We start from the raw sequence: 26,693 nt of genomic DNA, 5'->3' as shown, positions 1-26,693 counted from the left end.
CGGCTCCTCCTCTTCCCTGCCCCCCCGCCCCCCCGCACGCGTACCTTCCGCCATCTTCGCGCCCGAGGAGGCTGCCCTCGGTGTGGGGACGGGCTAAGCGGCCGATGAGGGAGGCGGCCGGGGTAGAGCCAGAGCCCCGCCGGGACATTTTCTCCCAGCGGGTGGAGGAGAGCTGTGGGAGCGGCTGCTTCCTTTCTCCCCTCGAGGGCTGGGGCGAAGGTGGGGAAGGGGCTGAGCCCTTCCCTGTTGTGAGTGAGGGGCGGGGGAGTGCGAGAGAGCTGTGTAGCGGGGCGGAGGGGTTGGGAGGACATAGCTGGGGCTGTATGGGTGCGATCAGTCACGAGTGAGGGACTTGGCCAAGGTCTCAAAGTGCTGTGATGATAGCGGCATTAATGGTACGTGTTGCAGATAGACCTAGGCGGTGCCCTCTTAGCTATTCACAGTCCGGGGCTATTTGATTTTTACAGCTGTTGCCCTCAGCTTCACCAGAAATAACCTCCCCACTTCCTCTTGCTCCAGGTGATCACGTGCACAATAAGTTGCATATAATGATTTCCATTATTATATTTGATCTGTTGTTTATTTAAATGACTGTTATAGACCTCACATACTCAATACAAGTCAGATGCTGCCACTCTTTAGTATACTGTGCCCCATTGTGATTAGGAGAAACTTCTTGGATCTATGCAAATCATTACTTTCCCAAAAGTGACACCAGATCTTTTAACTGTGTTCATGCATTAAGTTTTTAAAGCATCACAAGCTATGTTTCTCCCTCTCTCTCGAGTGGCCCCTTTGTAAATGAATGTCTGGAAGATATCAGCATTATTTCTCTTAACAGTGCAAAGAAAGGTGTTATTTTATTTCCTTCAAGTTGGAAATAGAAAGTCTTCATGCAAAAAAACTAGAATAAGTGTTATGTTTCAAAATTAATGCTTCCCCAGGCATTATTTCCCCAGTATTGTTTGTGTCAGAAATGTGTTTGTGTGTCTTTGACAAACTGGAAATACTATAGAATTCAAAAGTTGGGTCTTTATTGTACTCTACTCATCATTTTAATACATTCTTGTAAGTAACCTCATTTCATGACAATTTTGTCTTATGAGCTTGCTTAGCTCCTTTGAATTTATTTTAACTCCACTCAGTAAACCTTCAAGGAAACATAAATGTATTGCATTAAAAATATTGTTTTCTTGCATCAAAATCTTTTTGGCATTATGAATGTTGGCATTATAAAAGCTTAGTTTCATCAGTGACATACATAGTTTTAGGAAGCTTCTAAATGGCATTCATTATTCTATTGTTCTGTGCACTTTTCTATAGCTTGTTTAGGTAAAATACATCATGTTAGGAAATCTTCCTAATGGAAAACTTAAGTACAGTCTGGAACTAAAGGAACAAACGACTTTTTAATTAACAAAATTAAATTTGTTTCAGTGCAAATTGCTGTGACGTTTTATTTCAAATTGTCCTATTCTGATTTAATTTAATTTCTAAAATAGGATGCTCTTATTCTGAAATAAGTATTTATTATAGCTAACATTGTAAATTAAAAGGGATTTAGTTAAAGTGAAGCCTCGAGATATGTGAAGCCTGGTTCCCATCTCACCTCATCTTGTACAAAAATGTGAGTTATGTGTGGGTTGCAGAAATGGAACCCTCACATAACTTGAGGGCTTACTGTATTCTGGCTCCAGTTTGGGTATAGATCATCCTTTTTCATCTTAACAAATGTTTTACATAACTTTGTCCTTGATGTGGACAAGGTCAGTTGTTTAAACTGTTATGTGGTTGTGGTTAACCTTATGGTTGCATCTGCATTAGCAAGTTCTTTCAGAAAATCCAGCCCTTTTTCAAAAGAGTGTGTAGAATGTACACACACTGTGTGCTCTTTTGATCCAAAATCGAAAGAACGCAGCTCTTCTTCTGGAAGCCCTCTTCAGATCCTGGATCAGGAAGAGATCCTTCTTTGAAAAGCTTCTTTAAAAAAAAAAAAAAAAAAAAAAAAAAGCATGTGTAGATGCTCCATGGGCTTTTTTTTTTCTTTTTTTTTTTTTTTTGAAAGAGCAGGCCTCATGGCGCCAGATTTTTTGATCCCTGGCCCATTCTTTCGAAAGAGTGGGGGATGTGTGGATATGCTTTATTGCAAGAGTGGATTGATTTTTTTTTTTTTTTTTTTAAATCTGCTTTTTTTTTTTATGTGTGGATGTGCTGTTTTGAAAAGTTTTTTCAGAAGAGATCTTCCAGAAGAACTTCTTTGGAAAGACCTCTGTAGTGCAGACCCAGCCTATATGACTAGTGTTACGCATGACCAGCCAACATGTTCTTAAACATCAATTGTCCATGTCTACACTAGATACTAAATTGTTTATCATGCTAGGTAAAACCTCTTGGTATGGTCTAACATAGCATACTTTCCCATTGCAGATGTGGCTTAATGCCCTATTTCATTTTAAAACTTGAAGTTTGCTTAACTAATATGTACTGATTATTTTCCTAGAAAATGGGATGAAGTGGTTGGTTTGAATAGTTCATTCACATGGCAATACTTGTATAGCTTGTCAAAGTGTAAAAGTAAGAGACACCTAGGATTGCTGTAATGATACAAAAATGCTCTTTTTATCATTACATTTTGAAGTGCTCTGTAAAGGGGAGATAAGTGTGAGATAGGAAAACTAAGGCATGGGGTAGTATATTGACTTGCCCAAGGTTTCCCACCAGGTTAGTGGCAGAGCTCCTAAGAACCCTAGTCTTTTCTTGAAATAATCCTACTAGGCCACCTTCTCAAGTGTTTATCAGGAGAGACTCAGTGTGCTAGGGGTTCTTCCAGTAATTGTAGGTCATTATCATCACTTCTTGGTTCATTGGCAAATGCTATGTTATGGGCTGTTGAGTGTACAGTAAACCCTTGAGATACACGCAGCCAAATTGCATGTGTCTTGGGTTAACGTGGCTGCTGCCCCTGACATGGCTGGTCAGTTTCCTGGGTTCCACAAGTCCAGGGGGGCTAGGAACCAGGTGTGTCTCCTCAACTTGCACGAAAATTTGAGTTATGCAGGGCTAGCAGGAACGCAATCCACATGTAACTTGAGGGTTTATTGTATGGTCTTATCATATTTTAAAGAAGGATGCTCGGATTGGATGTTCTTTGAGCTATGTTTGGCTAGTTTTAAAACTTTCACTTAATATTTGAAGTTTGAAGGATTGAGTATTGCAATGCTTATGTGTGCCATTTGAATAGTGTTTGAGTTTTTGTGATGTATAGTAAATGTGATGAAGCTTACATACACAAAGCTTTGCGATGTACAAATGTTGCATTATTCTTGCTATACTCGAGTGAGCTTGCTGAGAACTATTATTGTTGTCCTTTGTTTTATGTTTTTTTGAGTATGTAACCAGTGAACCTCAGTAATCCAATAGCCAAGTAATGTGTACACAAGAAGTTTATTACTATTAGAGATTACTTTTTAAAAAATTAAATCTTATAATAAGAGCGGTTTAGCTACTAAGGGTTTTCAACACTGAGAGGCTGTGGCTACACTAGCCTCACCCCTTTTTAAAGGGGGATGATAATGAGCCCCTTTGGCAGATACTAATGAGGTGCTGCTATGAATAAGGGTGGTCGCGCGCATTTCAAAAGTGCCACTTTCGAAAAGCACGTCACCGGTGTAGATGGCCCTTTTGAAAGGACCCCCCCCACACCCCCTGGATTTCCCATTTGGTTTGGGGAAGAAGGGGATTTTGAAATCTGGGGGGGGGGGGGGGAGGGCTCCTTTCCAAAGGCTCCTGTCTATACCAGCGGTGTGCATTTTGAAAGCAGCACTTTTGAAAAGCACATGGCTGACATTATGCTAATGAGGTGCTGCATATTCGTAGCACCATCTCATTAGCATCTGCTGAAGTGGCTCATAAGCATCACGCTTATGAAAGTGGGGGGCTAGTGTAGCCACGGCCATACTGTTTATCTAGTACTTAACACTGTGAGGTCCTTGCTCATCAATCTTAAATTCTACCCAATGAGAATAACAGCTGTTCAGATACTCACAGCGTTTATATTTCCTCATTTCTTGTTGATGATCAAATAGCTACAGATATAAAAAAGCCCTTTTCTGTTCTGTTCGTATGACTGCACCATACTATTAGATTTGCGTTGTGATGCATCAATTTAAGATTTGCTTATAGGGAGGTAGTTTGTATCTTTCTAAGAAATTAAAATCTGTTGCAACGGTATGAAAAACACTAGTGTGCTGTTGGGTAGCTGGTGTTGTAAATAGAGAGGTGAGATTTATTTCTGTAAGTTAAACTAGTTGAAGCAATAAAGATGTGACATGCATTTTTCTGTAGTGTGGATTTTGAGATTTGTCCACCTTCAATATAGCAAAATTTTACTTTTTCTAGGACTAGCTATGTTCAGAAGCTAGATATTGGTTTGTGTGACCATAATTTTTTTTTAAAAAGCCTCTAACACTTCTGTATTACTATTTCACATGAAAAATAATTCCTTGAGGGAATAAATTCATGCATTTGAAAGGATGATGTCACTTTGCTTTATAGTGGGCATCAATGAGTAGATATCATGTGAGGTAGAGCATTAAACTGACTCTCAAGAGACCTGCTCTCAATTCTAAGATAGTCATAAACTTACTATGTGTAACCTTGGGCAAATAATTTAATTTACCGTTTGTGTCAGTTCTCCCATCTGTGAAGAAGGAACAATAATTCTGAGTCTCCCATGTAATTATGAAGCAGTTGATCCCACATAATTATTATTGGATGATTGATATATTTCAGATTTCAGATAGATTAATGAAAGATGGAGCCTTGAGCTGAGTCTGGAGTAATATTCATGGCCTCTTCAGCACATGGGAATGAGAGATGGGCTTTCTTTTCACCAGTAAACTGTACTTGAACTTTACTGGGGAGTTCTTGCCTTTCACATCAGCCTTTGTCTAGCTGGCTGAGTCCTCTGGCTAGTAGCTTTTTAAGTCATGGCATTTATAAAACAGAGTAATTTATCAGCTGGCCTAATGCGAGGTTCAAAGTAACCATCCAGGGGAAGGTTCCTTTCTGACCCTTCTAAAAGCAGCAGAATACTGAAAAATATAGGAGTTGGATAAAGCAAGTAAATACGCTGTCATAATTGCTACTGAGGGCCTATAATGTCATAGTCAGGTTTTAAAGAAATCATAAGTGTGTGTATTGTATATGCCACATTGAAATTAACATTGCGTGTGTTTCAGTCTCCGACTTTTTTTTCCAAAATAAATAGGCTACATTCTATTTGAAAACTAATTAGTCTTTTAGTAGATGTCAAGGAGATTAAATATTTGACCATGTTTACAATTGCTATCCTCAGCTTTAGCATTCCTACTGATTTGTGTATTTATTCAGAAGAAACCACAATTCCTTTTATCCTAAAAGGCCAGGTGGCCTCACTTTCAAATCTGCTGCATGCTTGGAACTCCCACTGAATTCAGAGGACTCTGAAATGGAAGCTTTGTGTCCCCTCTAATTCATAAGGATGTATGGATGCTGAGAACCTAGGTGCATAAACAGAGCACTAAATTAAAAGCTTTTGTTAATTTCTATCTTATTCACATATAATGAAAGGCGTGCAAAAACAACAAAAGAAAAAAAAAAAACACCGCTCATTTTCAGCCATGACCCACGGGAAAACACTGACTTAAGTGTTTGACATCACCATATTTCATGGGACTTCATTTTAGCACTTATCCTCCTGCACAAAATTAATAAGAAACTTTCATACCTACTATGTTATGCACTGCACACTAAGTAGCTAGTTATTACTCTGAAACTTAAATGTTTCTGTGCAATCTTTTGCAAAGATAGGAAGATATTCAGAAGTGCCTATGGGATAGAGGAGTAAAAGGGCTATTAAATTCCTTATTTGCTTTTGAAAATCTCCCTCTAAATTACTCAGTATCAATATAGCTAGAACTTCACAAAATTGAGCAGAGCATGGAAAATGAGCTTGGTTTTTATGTAAAAGAGATGGTGCTGCAAATTCTTCACGTTCTCCCTTACCACCTCCTTGTTTTTCCCAATGCTTACGTTGATTGAAATGAGCAAAAAAGGAGATGGGGTGCTTTAGTCAGTCTGTCTGTACTCTGACACTTCCTAAAACGGATTTCCTCTCTGGCTTGCAGCAGCGAGCCTGCCCTTGACATTCTTTCTTTGCATTATACAACTTGCTCAACTGAACAATGAACTACAGAGAAGAAACATGGAAAGATCAACATTTTCTGCTTGCAGTGTTTATGTTTTGAAAAGAATGGAAGTCTAATACTTGTTTGCACCTTCATTTGGATTAGTGACTGCTGCTTCATCATAGTTCAATGAAACAAAACAGTAATTTGTTACGCAAATCTATTCCAACTCTAACACAACTGTAATTGAGTCAATTTATGGTACTTTGTTACAGAAGCATAGGTAATAGAGCTTTACTTTCTCACATTTTAAAGTGTTTTATCAAAAAAGAATAATTGAAATAGATTAATAGTGTAGCATTATAAATGTTGGTGATTTTTCCTCACGTAGGCTATTCTCTGTTGTACATTTGTCCTTTCTTGTTCTGATTAGTAGTAGAAAGTTGATGAGTTTGACAGACATCTTTATTACATAAAGGCTTTGACAAATCATAGTGGAAGAAAATACTATCTGTTAGAACTCTTGAACTGTCCCAAGCTTCTTGGCAGACTCACTATATATAGATACTTGTGTTGATTTTATAGTATTGGTGTATTTGCACTTAAAATGCAGTTAGGATGCTGTTTAGCAGTATTGCATTATTAGATCCTGCTGCTGTTTTCAACAGATGGTTTATTGTTGACAAGCTGCAACCCCTTTCACACGAAGAATTAGCTTTGAGAACTTCAGTTTGGAACCGTGATTCAGGAGGCAAGTGGATCATTGACCCTTATTGGACTTTTAGACAGGTAGGCCTGTCAGCTGAGAAGAGATATGTATGGCTCTTTTCAGAAATAATTAATACCACTCTGAGTCTGCAAGAAAAAACCCGAATATACTTGACTCATCAGAGTAACTATATAACATGACAATTTTAAGTCTTTTGTTTGAGTCAAATACTATGCTTAATATTAGTGTATGATTGCTTTTTCTCCTGTCTGGCATGTTTTAGTTACTAAAAAGATTTCAAGATAAAGATGTGAAAAACTTTGATTCATGTACTGTTTGACTAATCAATATTTAATATGGTTTTCATAGGATATATAACATGACACTGGTACTCTGGACAGGTAACTTTAATTGTTTGAAAACATTACCTAATAAGGGGCATCCAGGTAACTGCCAGTAATGAGCACCTTTGTTTTATGGTATAGGATCATAATGCCAAGGATCTGTTTTGTGAAGCCTACACCATAGAAATGTAGCATGATTATAATTGCACGTTTACCTTTTTTATTTAAAAACAACAACATTTTTTCAACTTTGGAAATGTTTTCCTACAATATTTAAAGGAATACACTCGACTTTGTTTGAATTAGTTAATTATTTAAAAATCTTAAATTTCAAATAGTATATATTGGTTTTAAATTTTTTTTTAAACTTGCCCCTCTAGTAAAGGTTTTTATGATGGGTATGAGAGCAACAGCTCTGAATGTACCTCAGTCCATTCCTCCTGTTTCCCATCCCTGTCTATGCACATGCTTGCCTGCTGCTTCTTCAATTTTAGCTTTGCTGCTGCTGTACTAGTAAACACCTTCATGCAAAGGCTGTGAAAAGATGTACATGTGAACTGTCTAAAGAGTAGCGTATGAATCTTGTGGTTGTGTTGGTGCATGAGAGAGCATGTACAACTGATAATCCTTTGAAAGTGTGTAGAATGTTGTCAAAAGAATAAAATAAAATAAAATAGAGATTTTCCTCTAATTTTATTAGTTATTGCAAAATTTAGTGTACCAAAAGGTACAAATTTTTCAGAAAGGAATGATTTTTTTTTCTCCCCATTGACTTGATCAAATTATTAATTTTTTTTTTTTTTTTAGTGTGAAATATGTTGGTATGCAGATGCCAAAATTAGTCAAGGAAAGAAGTCTTAGACAGGAGTGAAACAATCTACCAAAGTGAATTACCTTGACACCACAATAGCAGATGAAGATTACTAAACCAAGGAAGTGCATGTTGAAGGGAATAACATAATCTCTGCAATTATCTATGCATACTTTTTGATCAGGAACAAAGACTCTAAGTGAAACATTTAAAACTGATGGAAATAAATTGTTGGGTGTAGCTTACTGTTGTTTCCCATATCAATCCTTGTTTGTTTCCTTTTATGTGGTAAATAAAGAAGGAAACTTGAGTAAAATGAGAAACATCCTACACAGAACTACAGTTCTTTCCCTCCTGCATATATCCCAATGACTCTTTGAACTTGGCTCTGACTTTCTATTTTAGAAAAAAACACAGATGAAAAGTGTGTGTGCGTGCTTGTGATATGCATCACTGAAACTTAGTGTAATCATTTTAATGAAGCCAAGATAACGTTGCAGCCTGGGTTTTATTTCAGTTTGATTGTGGGTTTGGTACTGGGATAGTTAAGTGGGACTCATAGAACTTAAATGATGCATCAAGAGCCCAAAAGTTGTAAAATTAGTCTTTGCATTTTCAGTAAGAGTGAGAGAATGTGTGTGTTGCATGTGTGCACGAGCATTCAAATCTCAACTAACAATTGGAGTCTATCAGATTTTTTTTAAACTACAGCCCTTTTTTCGCACTTTATAATTATATAAAAACATCAAAGCAAATTGAAGCACATTGTCTACTTAGTCCATAACACTTTTCAATAAGTTACTTTTGTCATTGGCTGAATATCTGATGATGCAGGATTTACAAATGCAGAAAACTAAATGAGTTAACATGCTCTCTTTAAAGAGTGTGATGGTGCTCATTCCTAGCTTGCTCAAGCTTTGGTATTTTTGGCAGCTCTTAAACTGGAGATGGCCATGGATTTGACTGAATTTTTCTTATTATTAACTTCTTTAGGAAGCTCAGTTAATAGCTCAGCCTTAGGAGCTGTGCCAACTCTGCTCTCCTTTTGCTCTGCAGACTACTGCAGCTATTCTCTGGGTTGTGATTACTTTTTGAGAAATCGTTAAGGCTGGAGAATGAATATTTTTTTTTCTGTTACCTCAATATTATGTTTTAAATCAGTGGAAACTTAAGAAATTTGAATTGCTTTATTTTAAAACAGTGAAAAATTCAATGTTTTGAAACTGATACTCTGTCAGGTTTAAAACAACTACTTAATTACTGGATTTGTTCAAAATTAAAACACAATTTTGAGAAATTAAATGTTCTATAGTTTCTCCATTTAAGAAAATCAAATTATTTGTTGCATAAACACAGTGGTTCATGAACAGTAAATTTAGCTGAAGAGATACTGTTGGGTATATAACTTGGATTTTGTTTAAAAAGCCATAACAAATACAATATGTGTAGAAATGTTTTGACTAAAAATTAAATGCAATTGATGATAAACAAATTACAAACTGACAAGGCTAGTTTCATAGTACAAATTAAGTGAATGATAGAAAAACTGGATTTTCAAATTTTGCAACCATGTTTTAAATTATTGGTGTTAATGGTAAAAGCAAGAACACTCAGTTATGTTTACTAACAAACAGTGAATTGTATAATATTTGAAACCTGACAGTGTCCAACAATTATCAAGTTTCCATCATTTCATTTTCCAGCTGGGTTTTAACTCTGCATGTGTTTCAGTGAAGTACAGTTTGAACATTGATTGTTTTCTGGAAGCATTTTGGAGCTCTCTCTAGATTTTTGATTTGGAAAGTGGGTAGTAGTCATAAAATAGTGAAATTATCTATTTCATTTTGTTTGGCATATTAGTGAGTTTGAAACTAATGGAAAAATGCAGTGTAATGTGATTCCATTTTCTATTTCTGATTTTTCAGATGCATATACTTAAACTTCTGGAAGTTAGTTACTGAAATTACATCAGTAACTTGAATGGAAATCAGTTCCTCCTGGAAAGGCTTAATGAAATCTAAAACAAAATTAGAATTTAATAGACCTAAATGTTTCCATTTCAAGAAATACTTTTTACTGTGGTTTGTTATGGAGAGCAATTTGTAATACTTTATACTTGTCCTTAGTCTATCATAGGTGCCTCAGTGAAGTTATTTCCTTGAAGTAATGCCCACAGAAAGTGGAAGTTGCGCAACTGCTCGGCAAGCAAAGCAGAAGCGCAAATCACACAGTCTTTCTATACGAAGAACCAACAGTTCTGAACAAGAAAGGACGGGATTGCAAAGAGACATGTTGGAAGGGCAGGTAAACTAACAGATGATATTCAAAAATTAATTTCTTAAAATTTTTATAAACAAAGGAACTGTCTTGTATCTTTGTGCACAGAAAAATGAGGACAGACTTCAATTATGAAGAATATCTAATAAATCTGGAACTTTAAGTGGAAAGACATTAATGTGAAAGCTTACAAGTTATACTGCATTTTCATTACATAAAGTAAATGCCCTAAAAACACTTCCAATAAGCATAGTTAGGCAAACTGGTTTGAACAGTCAAGCCCTGTTAAAAAGTGTCTGTACAAATCTTGCTAAAGTATACAGGACATCATTATGCATTTTCTTTAGGGCAGGGAGTGACATATCCAGGATTCTTGTTTAACCGTTGTTTACCTGACCAGAGCTCTGGCAAAGATACAAACTCGATTCAATCAGTAACACTAGTGGAATACAAATGTAGAATTTTTAAGGAAATGGGGTGGGAAGGACATAATACAGTTCAGTTCAGAACAGGAATTAACTTCATATTCTGAGTAATGTGGACTTGGCAAAGAATATCAAACCCCTGATTGATATGTCTGGGAGAGATGACTTCAAAATATTAAGAACGAAGTATAAGAAAAAAAGTCATGAACTTCTCTGTAGTTACAAATCTTCAAAGGAAAAATAGATTTAACTGTGCTGCTAGGCTCTCTGAAAAGATACCCCTGCTGAAGAGACAAGAATGTGACTCTTCATTTTGCTAGACTGAAGCTAAAGTCCTTGTAATCAAGTCCATACTGTTTCTCACTTAGACTTTGTAACAAGCTATTTAAGGTCTGGGTTAGTGTGTAATGTACTTCTGAAGAAACCTGCACTGTGCTTAAAGTTAACCCTTATACTCAGTCTGTATTTTTTAAGCTTTTATATAAAACATCCATTTTTGTGTCTCATTTTGTGAAATACTGAGTAGGTGATGTCATCTCTGAGAGTATCTTCCCTGATTTAAACAAGCAATAAAAAGGGACAGCTGAGATGAATTAGGGTTATTTTGGATTATGAAAAGCATTGGTCTAAAGCCAACCAGGCCACACAAGTGCAAAATCTTGAGAGGCTAAGAGCTGCTAACATTTATTTCTCTATGGTAAATATTGAAATAAATTCAAGATGGAGAGTTTCATTTAAAAGAATACAAACAACATGCTAATAAGCTAAGGATATGCCTATACAACAATATAAGCCTAGGTTAGTGGGACTTGAGTTAGCTGACCTGTGTCAGGGGAACCCTGGGCTTGAGTATCTATATTGCATTTTAACCCTAGGTTAAAGATTTTCTAAGGCTAAGACCTAGGGCTGTGGTGTCCACTCTGCAGCCCACAGATGCAAGTCAAAGTAACCCCGCCCCATCGCAACCATCCACCATTGTTGACACTCCAGCTCCGTGTATTTGTTGCACTGTGGTAAAATGCTACCACCCACTGTTTACAAACTATTGATGATGCTAAAATTGCATAATTAGGTCCTTTGTCTGTCTGTCTTAGTAGGAATGACTGTAATTTGAGAAGTATCAGTGGGGTAGCCAAGTTAGTCTGTATCTTTCAAAAACAACAAGAAGTCCCGTGGCACATTATAAACCAACATATTTTGGAGCATAAGCTTTCATGGGCAAAGACCCACTTCATCAGATGCATGGGGCCGGGTTCCAGAGGAAGGTTGAAATATATGGGCTTATGAAAAAGGAGGGAGTCCTAGTTAAAGGGAGGGCCAGAGTTAACACGGTCTGTTCAGTCATGGAAGTTGTGGCCCATTATCAGCAATTAATGTGGTGTTGTGAACATCGAGAGGAGAAATCAGGTCAGTTCAGTCAGGGAGGATGTGACCCATTATCAGCAACTAATGTGCAAGTGTGAACATCAGGAAAGGAGAAACTGCTTTTGTAGTTGGCTAGCTGCTGTCAGTCTCTGTTCAGTCCTTGGTTGATGGTGTCAAATTTGCAAATGAATTGCAGCTCTGCAGTTTCTGTTTGGAGTCTGTTTATGAAGCTTTTTCGTTGTAGCATTGCTACTGTTAAATCTGTTATTGAGTGTCCAAAGAGATTAAAATGTTCTTTTAGGCTGTGTCTATACTTGCATTCCTCTTTTGAAAGAGGTATGCAAATGAGGGAACTCAAAAATGCAAATGAGGTGCCAGATATACATAGCTGGCACCTCATTTGTGTATTCTTATTTCTCAACAGCTTCTTTCGAAAGAAGAAAACCAATATAAGACACTGCTGTTTCGAAAGTAAACCCCATCTTCGAAAGAATCCTTCTTCCCTTTTTTTATGGGAAGAAGGAGTCTTTCAAAGACGGGGTTTACTTTCGAAAGAGCAGTGTGTACATTGGTTTTCCTCTTTCGGAAGAAGCTATTTTGAAATAAGAATATGCAAATGAGGTGCCAGATATGTAAATCTTCACCTCATTTGCATTTTCAATTTCCCTCATTTGCATACCTCTTTCAAAAGAGGAATGCAAGTGTAGACACAGCCAGAGAGGGCTTTATAATGGACAACTATGTAATCTGAAAATTGGGCTCTCCGCCTCTAGGCTGAATCAGATTGGCAGGAAAATGCCCATGTGACCTCTCCTGAAGATAATCAGAACATCAGTCTCCAGACTTGTCAAACTATTAAAATAAAACTCTTAATTTTTAATTTTTCAAAGGGGATCTTTGGGTTTTTGTGTGTTAAATTGTCTGTTTTGAAATTTGACATAAAATATAGGTTTCAGAGAAAAAGCAGACATAGCTCAGCCTGTCTGCTGCTGCATGCCGAGTGTCGAAGTGCATTCCCAGAGCTTAGGATATAGTGTGCTCAGGCCCGCTTGTGGCTCCCTTGTCCATACCCTCTACTGCACCCTCAGAGACAGGTGTAATGGATCCTCCAGAGGCAGTGGGGCAGTTTTGGTGCTGGCTCCCACTTGCTGCCGTTACAGTGTGCAGTGTCTAGGTGCTTCTACATACACAGTCCCATTGGGGTTGTGACACAAGAAAATGTAAGTGGGAGTAAGGTGCAGAGATCAGAGGGGGACCAAGCAGCTATCCTGCAGGAGAGGAGAGCATCAGAGCTCCTGACTTACCATGACTGAGGGGGGAATGATGACACCCAACATCCTGGCAGCCAGAAGCTGCCTGTCAGCTTTGCTCCTTGCTCTGAGCAAGTTGTGCTTGCAGCAAGAAAAAGTCAGTGCAGGCACTATGATTGCAATGAGAGGATTAGGAGCAGGGTGTACTTACTGCTCCACTGCAGGTTACAACTCTGAGGTGTACCTGAGGGTTTCTGGGACCTACGTGAAGTCGGGGATGTACGCACGCAGGAAAGCAGTAAGAATCAAATCTGACATTCCAGCATAACATGGGCTCAGACACTTCAGGCTTGAATGGTCCTTGTTCTTGGAACCCTGCATGTGAGCCCTAGCTTGCCACGTTTGGTGTGTGAACAGAAAGGGCATTAGGCTTGAACCAGGCCTTACATTGCTGTGTAGGCATGCCATAAATGTAAGTGTTCCAGATTTTGCCTTTTTTCTTCTGCTTACAGATGTGTACTTTAAACTTGAATTTTGAACCAAAGACTAATTATGATTTCATTCATCAATGAAGCTATGCAAAAAATAAAACTAGTATTATGTCTGAAAAAGTTAAACTACTTGTTAAATGAATTAGTTATTTCTACTGTGTGTAGAAATATTATTTCAAGTAATTATATTCTTGTACTCTTATTAAATAATGCTGTTCTTCATCCACTGCAAATCAGTGTTGCATTAGTTCTTGGGATTAGGTTTCTGTTGAATATTCTTATTTTCAGGTGCCTGGATTTGTTGAATGAAACTTTTGGATTGGAATTATCATATTTATTTTGGTGATCTAATTGACCTTTCAGATGGTCTTTATACCTCCCAAATTAGCAAAAAAGTCTCATGTTTTCCAGGTTGTTTTAATAATCTCAAATCACTAACAGAGCACTGGAACTATTATTATGAAAGAATGAGTAAATGGTTTCTCTATAGGTGTCAGTCAGCTGAAGCTTGTACCCAATTTGTCTGCTTTTGAGAACAGGTCCTTGAACAGATTTCGATGAATACATGCTCACAGCTAACATTCTAAGTGGAGTTACTGTGTAATAGTTAACTGAACTGGAAATAATTCAGTGGCTGCCCTTGTATAGTATAAATCTAACTTTTCCAAAGAACACCAATTTGAAGCTTTTAAATGATATTTCTTAAAAAAAATCCAGTTTCTTAAAGAATCTGTCCCTTAAGTAATATGTCCAGACATTAAAAATAGCCCTCTGAAATATTTTATGTAATAATTTTGATGCTACCCTGCTAATATTTCTAATGTTTTGAGCAAGGAGAAAATTGAATGACTCATTTTTCAGGGAAAGAGTGAAACTGATGAGATACAAATCGCTTTCAATTAGCCAGGGTTAGAGGAAGAATTGTAATCATACTATGCCAAAATCACAGGATTATGACTAAGGTATTTTTTGTGGCCCTGGGTTAGATTAAAATTATTTAAAGGTACACTAGATTTTTTTTCTCTCAAGGTTGAGGTTTTTGAGTAAGTGCACCCTCCTATAGTTTGGCATATTTGGATTTTCTGTTGACTTTAACCCTAACTCTGAATTTCAATTAAAAAGCAATCTTAAAAATCCAGGATACATCATTATAATGTGTGACATTAAATTACTGATGCATGTTTCTAATCTGTACAATATGGATTTTTTTTTATTAATTCCATATACGAATATTAAACAAGAACCTAAATAGCATTGCCATGAAGTCATTCCTGGTATGACACATTATTTATGCCTATCTATCTCATAGAGCTGGAGGGGACCTTGAGAGGTCATTGAATCTAGTCCACTGCACTCATAGCAGGACCTATTGCCCTCCCTGACAGAATTTTTTTTGGTTTTTAATCTATTTGCCCCAGATCCCTAAATGGCCCCCTCAAGGATTAGGCTCACAACCTTGGGTTTAACAGGCCAGTGCTCAAACCACTGAGCTATCCCTGCCTTCCTATTGTTCAGATTCACCTGTTTGCCTTGAATGCTCTACAGCACTCAGATGCAGCACAAAGCAGCTAGGGGATACTGACTGATTGATTGAAACTGGATTTACAGCAGCTTTGCAACAACAGATCTGCACAAAGCATATGGAATATACATTATTTTTCCCTCTCCTGCCCTTCTTTTTCACAACAGTTTCCACATTTCCACTGCCTCCTTGTCTTCTTTAGGTGAGTAGATCCAGTACAGTCGCTAGGTGTTTTTTTCCCTCAATACATGTTTAGAATTAGTGGTCATTGGCTGATATGCTTCATGTACTTGCTCATGTTGATTCCATTCTAGGTGTGCGCAAGCCCACCTGCATCATCCTTGGTAATTTTTGCCTCGGTGTTATCATTAGAGCCAGCTGCAGTGTCCCCTTGAGTGCTGCACTCATGCTGGTGTATTGGGCATTTCTGGCCCGATGCCTACTCGGTTCCTCCTTACCATCTGGGGGTAGGAGGACAGGGGTAGAGTTGGAGCACCTTTCATTGCTTAGCAAGGTGTAATGGTTTCACCTTCTGGCTTAGAGCCCATCAAAACAAAAAATCAGTCCAGTAGCACTTTAACAAAATAATTTATTAGGTTGTGAGCTTTTGTGGGACAGACCCACTTCTTTAGACCATAGCCATACCAGAACAGATTGAATATTTAAGGCACAGAGAACGAAAAATAGTTATCAAGGTTGACAAATCAGAAAAATTGTAATAAAAGTGGGCAAATCAGAAGAGAAGAGGGGCGGTAGGAGCGGAGGGGAGGTCAAGAGTCAGCTTAGAGCCTGAGTGCCTTGTATATTGTTTGTTCTTTAGTTTAGTACAAAGTAGCTCTTAAGTGTGGATAGTAGTTAGTGTTCCAAGCATGACTTCACCCCATGTGGAGCATGCCTTCGGTTTAAGCCCTGTGCTTCTTGTAACAGGCCTGTGCTCATAAGTGATCTCCACAACAGCTTTCTCAAGTGCTTTGGGGAGGCAAACGTGAAAGACGAGTACTAAATTGGTAAGACCTTTCAGCTCTCTGTGCAATTAGAGCAGGATATTTAGCTATGGGCTTTGCTTGTAGGGTCTTCCCTTCATCCAGACTTCAAGCCATCCCAGCGGGATTCATCAAGAACCTCAGCATCTGTGTGATGTGAGCACCAGTCCCTAAAAGGGTGAGGAGGCACAGTTCCTGGCCCTGGGAAAGAAGAGCCAGATGTCTTCATGCAAAAGACCCAACACAGGCCGTCCATCTACTCCAGAGTCATGCAATTATCCTTCAAGTTCAAGGAATCCCTCCTGCAGTGTTTAGCCCAAGAGTCTGATACTCTGGTAGATGTTGTCTTCAGATCCCAGCGTGGAATGTGGCAGACTGGGAAGCCAGGATGGTCATGCTGGTGGTAGTGATGAGGCCCAGTTCCTGGCTTCAGATTGGTGAGGCCTTGTTAGTCTTGTTAGGCGTATTCAAGGAAAAAGAACAGAGAAGCTAGTTTTGGTCATTGCCACCATTTCTTCCAGCTCACTTGTGCAGTCTGTCTTGTCAAGTCATTCTGGAGTCCAGAAACACTTGTTTTAATAGTGCGCTGGGGTGTGATACCCCAGTCAGGCCCCTGGATCCACATTATTCTTTCTTTTGACTACCTTCTCCTTTACCATTTGGCCTGGTTGTGGATAACCTCAGACCTTTGGTTACTGACATAGTATCTGGAAGCTGTCCTGCAATTTTCAGCCACTCTTCCCTCGATCCACCCAACCCACCTCCCTTTCCCTGTCCCTCTTCAGGGACCCTTCTCATGAGCATCTCCTTGTTGAAGATAACCTCCTGTACCTGGATGATAGAGGATGCCTCCTGGGATGTGAAGGGAAAGGGGTTCACCCCTGGTACTTCCTAATCCTGAAGACAAGGTAGGCCTCAGACCCATCCTGGACTTGTGTTGCCTTAACAAGTCTCTCAAGAAGTTGAAATTTCACATGGTTCCCTTGACGGTCTTCACATCCTGAATGTCAGGAGGACATTGGCCTTCTACATAGGTAAACAACTATTTTGATGTATGAAACAGCTTTATTTTGTTATGGTGGCGAATAGGATGAAAGGTCCCCCTTTGTCTCTTAGGATTTATCCTGGAGTATGACCTGCATCTGCTACTGTTGTCTGGGAAAGGGGCCTCTGATGGCAATTGTGGTAGTATGCTTAACTTCAGCACAGGCATTATCAGCGTTCCTGGCTCGGGTGCCAATTCTAGAAATCTGTTGGCCCCTTCTTGGTCCTTTGTCTGTACATTCATGTCATATTATGTGCGGACGCAGCAAGCAAGATGACCCTGGCTTTGGCAGAACAGTACTGCAAGTGGAAAGACTGTGAGCTCTGAGCCTTTCTCTGTTGATACTGTTTGTGAGTCACCTAAAATGGAATCAACATAAGTAAGCTCTCAAAGAAGAGAAGTGGTTACCCACCTTTTCCATATCTTTTGTTCTTTCAGATGTGCTGGTCTTGTCCATTCCATTACCTGCCTTTCTGCTCCTCTGTAGGGCCCTCAAACTGAGACGGTGTAGGGCCAGCAACGTCTCATACCAGTGCATGAGTGTGGCACTTGAGGGAGCACCACATTTGGCCCTATGGATACCACTAATGCAAAAATCTCCGTAACCACATATACCTAGAATAAAATGAATATGAGCAACACATCTTAAAGAACAACAGTTATGAAAAACTTGACTAACCCTTTTTTAATTTTCATAACTTATGAGTCTGAGGTGTAACATTTTCTTCAAAGAATTGTGCTCTTCTAAAATTACTGCCATCTCCTGATTTCAGGATGTCTTCCTTGAAACTGACCAAGTGCCACCAACTTTCATGGTTCTCAGTAGCAAAGAAGCCAAGTTTCCCATAGAGTAGGTGGTAGTTCTGTATGGCTGTGGCCACACTTGGCCAAAACTTCAAAATGGCCATGCAAATGGCCATTTTGAAGATTACTAATGAGGCACTGAATTGAATATTCAGTGCCTCATTAGCATTAGGATGCTTCTGGCTGTGGCACTTCGATCTCGGAATAAGGGGATTTCAAAATGTGCAGGGTCCTTTCAAAAAGGACCCCCATGTAGCTGCGCTGAGCAGCACGCATTCGAAAGCGGTGCTTTCGAAGCGCCGCGGCTGGAAGCGTCCTAATGCTAGTGAGGCGCTGAATATCCAGTTTAATTCAATTAAATTCACTTGTTTTGGCCAAATGTGGCCACAGCCAATGGGTATGTCTGCAGTAAGCCCTGGCTACCAGGCTAAAATTATAGTATGGATATGACAACCCAGGCAGCAGTTTGGGCTAGTTGTCTGAACTCAGACCCAAAGAATCAGGCAGATTTAGACACTCAGGCACGGCCCATGCTGCAGCATCTGCACTGCTGTGGTTTTTAAGCATGCTAGCTTGAGCTGAACTTGCACGTATCTGTTTACCTATGCTGGGAATCACACCTGCCAGCTGTCATTTGGGCATATCCCTGTGCTGTCAGGAGAGAGATAATGAGGAGCGACCACTGTATAAATGTAATATCCTAGCTTCAATCCCAATGAAACAGAAGAGTATGGCCATTTTTTGGGAAGGTGTTTGAAAAGCTGAAATACTTTATTAGGGACAGAGAGTGCTAAATTTCTCAAAGGACCCATTTTTAATTAGTTTTAACTCTTAGGTTAATTAATTTATTTGTAAATTCTCAGATTCATTCTATTCCTAGAGAGCAATGGCTGTAACTTTGTGGAAGGATCCCCTGTATTCTCCATATGTAATGATGCTGAATCCCTCCTTTATTTCGAAAGCTCATCTCAGACCTAACAATTGATTAACTGTCAGTTAAACTTGCTAAAATGCAAGTTTAGTTGCTGGTATGTTTTAATTTAGTCTTTCATGTAAGTGGTTCTGTATGGTAAAGCATGCACACCGAGTAATTAATAGAACGGTTTTACTTGCTTTTCTGTCTAAACTTGTCATTGTTAATTCTGTTAGCTAAATATCTGATCTCATTTACAAAATTCTTTCACTTAAGACAGCCTTTCCTAATGAAATTTTTGTGGATGTGGGGTTAAAAGGACAAAATTAAATTAACTGCTGTTTCTAATATTGTTAATTCTATATAGCTTCTCAAAGCAGTTTTGGCATTTTTAAGCATGTGACTTTGTTTAGCCAAGTGGTGTTAATAAAATCTTGTTCCAAAGCCAAAGAAAATAAAAGTCTTGAAATACTATATTATGGTACTGTCACAAGCCCATACTTCCCAGACCTCTGATAATTAGTGCCCTTTTCAAAGGAGAAAATTCAGTCATTACCTACGCTCGTGGTTGGGACTGTTCAATAGGTGCGTAACATGAGCATTCCAAACTCCTACAACATAGAACCAAAGTAATTCATTCACACTTGTGCAAACTTTAGCTTTATTGAGAAACTAATTCAGTACAAAAATGGAGCAAATTTCAAACACAGTCCTGAGTTTTTTTCTTTACCTGGGGCTCCCAGTAAACTTACTCAACTGTCTAAATGGGGAATCTGCAGAGGCCGGGGTGGGGAGGTGTGAGCAGCAGTACAAATTTTAATTAAATCTGTTTCATAAAACATTATTTCATATTAAGTCTGTGTGTGGACACTTTATCAGAGTAAAAGTGGTTCATGTAATTGTTTAACTTGTGCTAAAGATAAACAAAATATGTAAATTAAAAACCAGCTTAGTTTACGTTTGAAGACAACACTTGTTTCATTTGTCTCTCTTGTTTAACAGTTATCATCTATCTGCACTTCTGTCTTGTCATGGATTGTGGTGGGCTGTTAAATTTTTAGGGGGATTTTTGTTTTGGTTAGTACAAAACTCGAGTAGTTTTTGTGACTAGATGTTGATTAAAGGTAGCATATATATTGGGCTATCTAGTCAGACCCTCTGGTATCCTGATGAGATGCATTTTTATTGTTTTATTATTTTAAAATGTGTGGCAGTTTGTTCTGTTGCCAAAATTTAGGTTTTCCCTCTCCCCCGGCCCCCACAATTTCTAACTTAGATTTTCTGTGATGAATGCCCAGTATACTTGTTCTGTTCTCAGTGGTAATGGACACTAGTAACTTCGCTTAGTGGTTGTGTTCCCTTCCCCACAAAGTGAAGTAAGTTTCTGTTACCTCTGGAGGAGCCTTTTATCATCTTCCTAAATGCAGATAAAAGGCTTGAAATGCAGCCTGTTGGTGGTGCTTGTATCTACCCTGCTGGTAGATAGCTCCTTAACTAAATTTTACAGTGCCTGTGTTTTATTGTCAGCTTCACAACAGAAGTTGAAGCTAATCGTACTTTTGTCTGGTTCTTATGTCCTTGTAGCTGACACAGTCTGCAGAATGTGCTTTTTGTAGATGCTTAAGTTAGGAAATAGAGGTAGAAGCTTCAAATTTAAATGCCTTGAGATATGGATTTTGCCTCTTGACTTTTCTTCTTGTATAATGTTTTGTGCTGAATCCCATTATGAAGTTTGGAAATTAACTAACTTCCAGACTCTGATGTCTTAATGTTCTCAGTACGGTAAGGTCTTAGAGTACATGAACCCAGAGTACGCTACCCTGCTCTTATGCATTCCTACAGTAAACCCTGGAAATGCGCGATTTCCAGTTGCGCTTAACTCGTTCCCCCCCATAAATGCTAATGTAATACAAACAGTTTTAACTTATGAAACCATTTGCACTGGAAAAAAACAAGCAGCATCTTGGTATACATTGTGGTCTGGCAGGAAAAAAAAATCATTTAACCCAGCTGCTTTGATATTTGTCCTTGACAGGCAAAACAGGATGAAAATGAAGCCATTATTTATTATCATGTATTGAGTATCTTGCTGTATAGTTCTAGAGACATGGACCACCTACTCAAACCAGGAGAAGAAAATTGAACAGCTTCCATCTTCGCTGTCTCTGTAGAATTATGCCTATCAACTGGTAAGATAAAGTTTCAAATGCACATGTCCTGTCAAGATGTAGCATACCCAGCATCATAGCAGTCCTCAACAGCAGAAGATTATAATGACTTGGTCACATGAAAAGGAATGGGTGATGAATGTCTTCCCAAAGAAATCCTCTGTGGTGAACTGTCATGTGGGTTGAGAACAAGAGGACGATCAGAACTAAGATTCAAGGATACATGCAAAAATGCAATGAAGAAATTCAACATCGATCCAAAATCCTGGGAATCTGTATCATCAGATCAAAATGCCTAGCGATGATTACTATAACGGCATGTCATCCTTCAATGGTATATGTGCAAGCCATGCAAAAGAACTTCATCTTAGAAGGAAAAACTCTTAGACTCAAGAATTCAGAAATAGACTGACATGCAGTTATTGCGGTTAACTGTGCAAATCCAGTACTGGATGGATAAGCCATTAGAGAAGATGCAGACTCAAACACTGCCCATAGATCCTCACCGCTGCTGCTAACCACCATGTCTCAAGATGAAAAGGGGGCCATAGCAGAGGTTTGAAAAATAAATAAATAAATATAAGAAAACTCCAGACCAATTGCTTTCGTGCTTGTGCTTTACATTACAAACATGAGTTCCTAGTTTTCCTCTCTACTGGAGAATGAGAGAACTGTTAAAATTTATTTAAGAAATTGAAATGGGTGCTGTACTTTTCCCTTTTCTAAGAGGATGTTTAGGCAAATTGTTTACGCCTTTGGAGTTTTTGAAATCTGTTTAATCAAAGTCAGGGTGAGTAAACTTCTTAGTTCAGGCCCCACTTTTCATCCCTTCAGTTAGCAGTCTAATGTACGCCAAACCGACAGAAATGTTGGTTGTGTTCATATGGGTGGGAGGAGGTGGGGAATGGGGAACCTTTCAGCATGTGTAAGAAAATATGTAGAATGTAAAAACTTTGAGTTGGTATATAAATGTAAATGACTTACTTGACTTAAACCCTTGTACTCTGAGTGGGGCATAGGTCATTTGCGAGTCTCCTTCACTTCACTCTGTCTCAAGGTAAAACTTCTAGCTGACTCCAGGAGTGCCCCAGTTGTTGTTCTGCAGTCTCAGTAGAACTTCTCCTTGTTGACCGAGGTCTTCCTCTTTTGTGCGTTCCGTATGAGAGCTTGATAGGCTATGCTGGGTGGTGGTTTTCTGAGTGTGTTACCTCACTGTCTCCTCTTTCTTCTATTTGACATTCAAATCAAGAGAATAGTTCTTGTCTTGCTCTGTTCTAAAACTGCTCATTTGTGACAGTCTTGCCATTTGATGCAAAGGATGTACCTCAGGCATCTGTCTATGAATGTCTGTAGCTTGTGATTTGAAGACGCTTCAGTACGCCTGGTCTCGCATCCATACGAGAGCATACTCTTGACATTTTGTGTTGAAGATCTGCAGTTCCGTCTTCACAGATGTTATTTGTGAGCTCCATATGGGATGAAGAGCCTTGAATGCAGCTGTTGCTTTCCCTATCCTGTCATTGATATTCTCGTCTGTTCTTTCATCTGTGCATGTAATACTCCCCAAGTAAGTGAACTGCTTCACATTTTCCAGGTCATCCCCCTCCCAGAGTGTGGTGGTGGTGGTGGTGGTGGTGTTGGATTGATTTATCCACATAGTCTCGATCTTTCCCTTGGTAGTGCTCTGTCCAGTCCACCTCATGGTCCATTCCTTGTAGTGGTGAGGTGGCTTGTGTGTCTCACTGACTTGGAGAGATATGCCAGCGGGAACTACAGCTCCTGGAAGGGTCACCAAACTGGACAGGTCAAAGGATAGAGACCAGACAGATTTGGATCACTTCTCCCTGATGCAAAAGGGGTTTGCTTAGGGTTAACATATCCATAAAAAAAATTTACAGAAACATCTACAAAGAAATGTATAAGTATACAAGTCTTGGGAGAAGTTGGCAGTCTTCACAGATTGAGTATGAAGCATGGTAGGGAAAGTTGAAAGGAAGCTGCCCCACAGATGGCCCTGCTCTCACCCTGGACAACCACCCAGTTTAATATGTGGAACGTTCAGACCATATAGAAAGTGGGGAAGACAGCACAGATTGCAGCGGAGATGAAGCAGTACAAGCTTGCAGTTTTGGGCTTGTATGAGACAAGGTAGGCATAACTGCCCAGATTGTGTCTGGCAACAGGTGAAACCCTCATCTACTCAGGACATGAAGAAGAGTGCGTACCACACACAGAAGGCATGGGCTTGATGTTATCCAGAGAGGCATCTGGTGCTTTAATGGAGTGGGCAATCACAGCCAGATTCTACACCAAAGAGAGGAAGGTACTGATTGAGCGGTGTTATGCATCAATCAATGAAGCAGCTGAGGAATGTAAAATAGACTTCTTTGAGAAACTACAAAGTGTTGTGAACCAGAAAACAAAGAAGGATATATTGATTTTGATGGGCAACTTTGATGAGAAAATTGGAAGTGTAAATACAGGCAGAGAACAGACTATGGGAAAAGAAGGCGTAAGTAACATAAGTGAAATGGAGAATACTTCAGTGACTTTTGTTTCTCCAGTGGATTGGTGATTGGTGGTAGTGTTTTTCCATGCAAAACTTGGGTTTCATAAGACTGTCAGTCAGAAAGCCAGATTGACCACATCTGTATTAGCAGTTCTTTCAGAAGATCGACCCAGGATGTCCACGCTAGAGGAGGAGCAGATGTACGTTCAGAACACCATCTAGCCACAATAAAACTTAAGTTCAATCTCAAGAGGTACACTAACAAAGAGACCAAGCTGGGGCTGAGATTCAACATGGAGCAGCAGAAAGATTTAGAGTCAAGAGCTAGTTTCCAAGTGGAGCTGTCCAACAGGTATGCAGTTCTGACAGACTTTATCCTGGAAGATGCTACTGTGGAACAAATTTGAATACACAAAAACAGCCTGGAAAGAGACTTGCAGTAAAATATTGGGAAAGAGGACAAAACGTCACAAAGAATGGATTACAGCAGAAACTCTGAGAAAAATGAAGGAATGAAAGGTCAGAAAAGCAGCAATCGACAAGAACAAAACAAGAGCAGCCAAAGTGGAAGCTCAGAGACTGTATTCAGAAGCCAACAGAGAAGTTAAAAAGGCTATAATACGAGACAAGAACTTTGTGGAAAACCTTGCAGAACAAGCTGCAGGATGGAGAAACTTGGAAGAGCTGTGTGATAGAGCGCAGAAGCTCACTGGGTCATGGTGTACAGTGAATCGTCTGGTACGGGATAAGGAGGGGCATGTACTAACAAACCCAGGTGAGCAGCTCAGTAGATGGAAGGAACACTTTAAAGAGCTACTGTCACCCTGCCCACATGGAACCTCTGGAATTACCACCTGCAAATATACCTCTGCAAATTAACAGCAATAGACCTACAAAAGAAGAACTCAGGAAAGCCATTGCCCAGCTGAAAAGCAGAAAAGCACCTGGTCCAGGCAACATCCCTGCAGAAGCAATCAAGGCTGGTAGTGAGACATCAGTCAACATGATGTATAGTCTGTTTGGGACACTGAGGAGATCCCACAAGACTGCAAACATGGCTATCTTATCAAGCCTTCAAAGAAAGACGATCTGAAGGAATGCAAGAACTAGAGGGACGTTGTTACTCTGTATTCCAGGAAAAGAGTTCAGTAGGATTCTCTTGAAGAGAATGAAGACAGAAATTGATACACAGCTCAGGGAAGAACAGACTGGCTTCTGAACTGAGAGATCTTATACTGACCAAATAGCAGCTCAGAGTGACCACATAACAGTTGCTTGAGTGGCAATCCCCCTTATACATAACCTTCCTAGACTTTGAAAAAGCCTTTGATAGCATTGATAGAGACCCTTTGTGGAAACTGCTGCAACAGCGTGGCATCCCATCCAAAATGGTTAGCCTGATCCGTTCAGCATAGAAACCCTCAGCATGCCAAATGTTTGCAATGGTGTCTTGACAGAATCCTTCAGCATACTCTCAGAAGTGTGACAATGGTGCCTATTGCCATCTTTCCTGTTTTTGATCATAATAGACTGGATTACGAGCAGGACCACAGATGGCCCTCAACAGGGCATTAAGTGGACAGTTTTCAAACAGCTAGAGGACATTGATTTTACTGGCAATGTCACCCTCTTTTCACACCAGCATGAAAGCATGGAAGAAAAGATAGCAAAACTGCCTCAGTGACTAGATTGAGCTGATAAATGTGAATACGTCTACATAAAACCAGTAACATTGCAGCATTTTTAATGAGATGGATGAGCCCAAGACTCAGCAATCGAGCGTTCTGTGATGCCCATGCCAAAACTTCACACTGCCCTGAGGGGGCCAGCTCCCCGATTTGGGCACTCCTGTTGTAGACAAGTAGGTAAGATAAAAACATATCTGAAAGATAAAACATTTTCCTTTTAATTAGGTCTCAGAAGCTACACTTAGGGCAAGTCTGTACTAGGGAAATAAGTTGATTTCAGATATGCAATTCTAGTTATGGCATTTGGTAGCTAAAATCAATTTATTGGAATCGCCTGATTACCCTAGTGAATAATTTTCTTACTGTGAATAACATAGGTACGTTTTGGGGAAAGTTGTTGGGTGCTCCCCATTTTTTAAATTGGTATTGAATAAAGAATTGAGAGGGATTAATGTAGTGCCACTGAAGGATACGAAAGGGACAGTGGGACAGGTGGCATGACAAGAATGAAAATAGTGAGAGAAGGAGTAGGAAGAAATGAGCAGAGAGATGGGATAGCTGTGCAAAATTTTGAAGCTGAGAACTAGGAGATTTTGACGTACATGCTGCAAGGAGACTAGTTGAAGACTTAAGATAGAGTTCTGTTAGCCCTGGAAGAGATTTTAGCAATGGAATTTTGTATAAACTTAAGCACAGCAAGAAGGGGTTGTAGTAGCCATTGTAGGAAGCAAGAATTTTAGCCACAGAGGTGTGAATGATAAAGATTTTGATATGTCAGGAAGTTAAATGTGACTTGCTTACAGACTGTATGCATTGGGAGAGGCAGGAGGATAGTGATATCAAAGGCTGTAGAAAATAGTCTGTTTTTCAGCTAAGATGTTTTGGAGCTTTTGCAGAAATATTAAATGCAAGGTTGACTTCTGGTCTCATTCTTTCTGGTCAATTTGAAAGTTTTATGTTGAGCAAATGAAGTTAAATTGAAGAGAGAGGAGTTTATCATCAATTTTCCACTTATAATGATGCATTATTTGGGGCTACTGAAGTCACACAGCCAGGAAGAGGGTTGAAGTTGACAGCAGTTGAGTTTGTGATTCCAAGAATTTTTGAGTTTCGGTGTTGATCACTGACTTTTTAAGCTTTTAGCTAACACAGATTAAATTTTTCAAGTACAGGTTGAACGTCTCTCATCCAGCAAGAGCTGTAATCCTGCATGATTTTAGTT

At 39.2% G+C, this 26,693-nt stretch overlaps 1 protein-coding gene across 6 annotated transcripts in view; it reads left to right on the top strand.

Moving 5' to 3' along the window:
• The window catches only part of WDR37 (WD repeat domain 37), a 103,055-nt gene that overhangs the window by 4,687 nt on the left and 71,675 nt on the right, over positions 1-26,693 (top strand). Inside the window, exons 1-4 of one of the 6 annotated variants that reach the window (XM_074985022.1) lie at positions 279-395; positions 6,836-6,956; positions 7,246-7,277; positions 10,158-10,335. In XM_074985022.1, the coding sequence (XP_074841123.1) occupies positions 10,198-10,335 (138 nt within the window). In that variant the 5' untranslated portion in view covers positions 279-395; positions 6,836-6,956; positions 7,246-7,277; positions 10,158-10,197. Of the gene's footprint in view, positions 1-278; positions 396-468; positions 520-6,252; positions 6,451-6,835; positions 6,957-7,245; positions 7,278-10,157; positions 10,336-26,693 lie in introns of those variants that run through there. The other 5 variants (XM_074985024.1, XM_074985023.1, XM_074985019.1 and 2 more) reach the window with 5 other exon arrangements.

The sequence above is a fragment of the Carettochelys insculpta genome, chromosome 2 (genome assembly GCF_033958435.1).
Source record: "Carettochelys insculpta isolate YL-2023 chromosome 2, ASM3395843v1, whole genome shotgun sequence".
NCBI lineage: Eukaryota > Metazoa > Chordata > Testudines > Carettochelyidae > Carettochelys > Carettochelys insculpta.
Note: the sequence above shows the minus strand (reverse complement) of the source record. Positions and strands in the feature narration are given on the sequence as shown.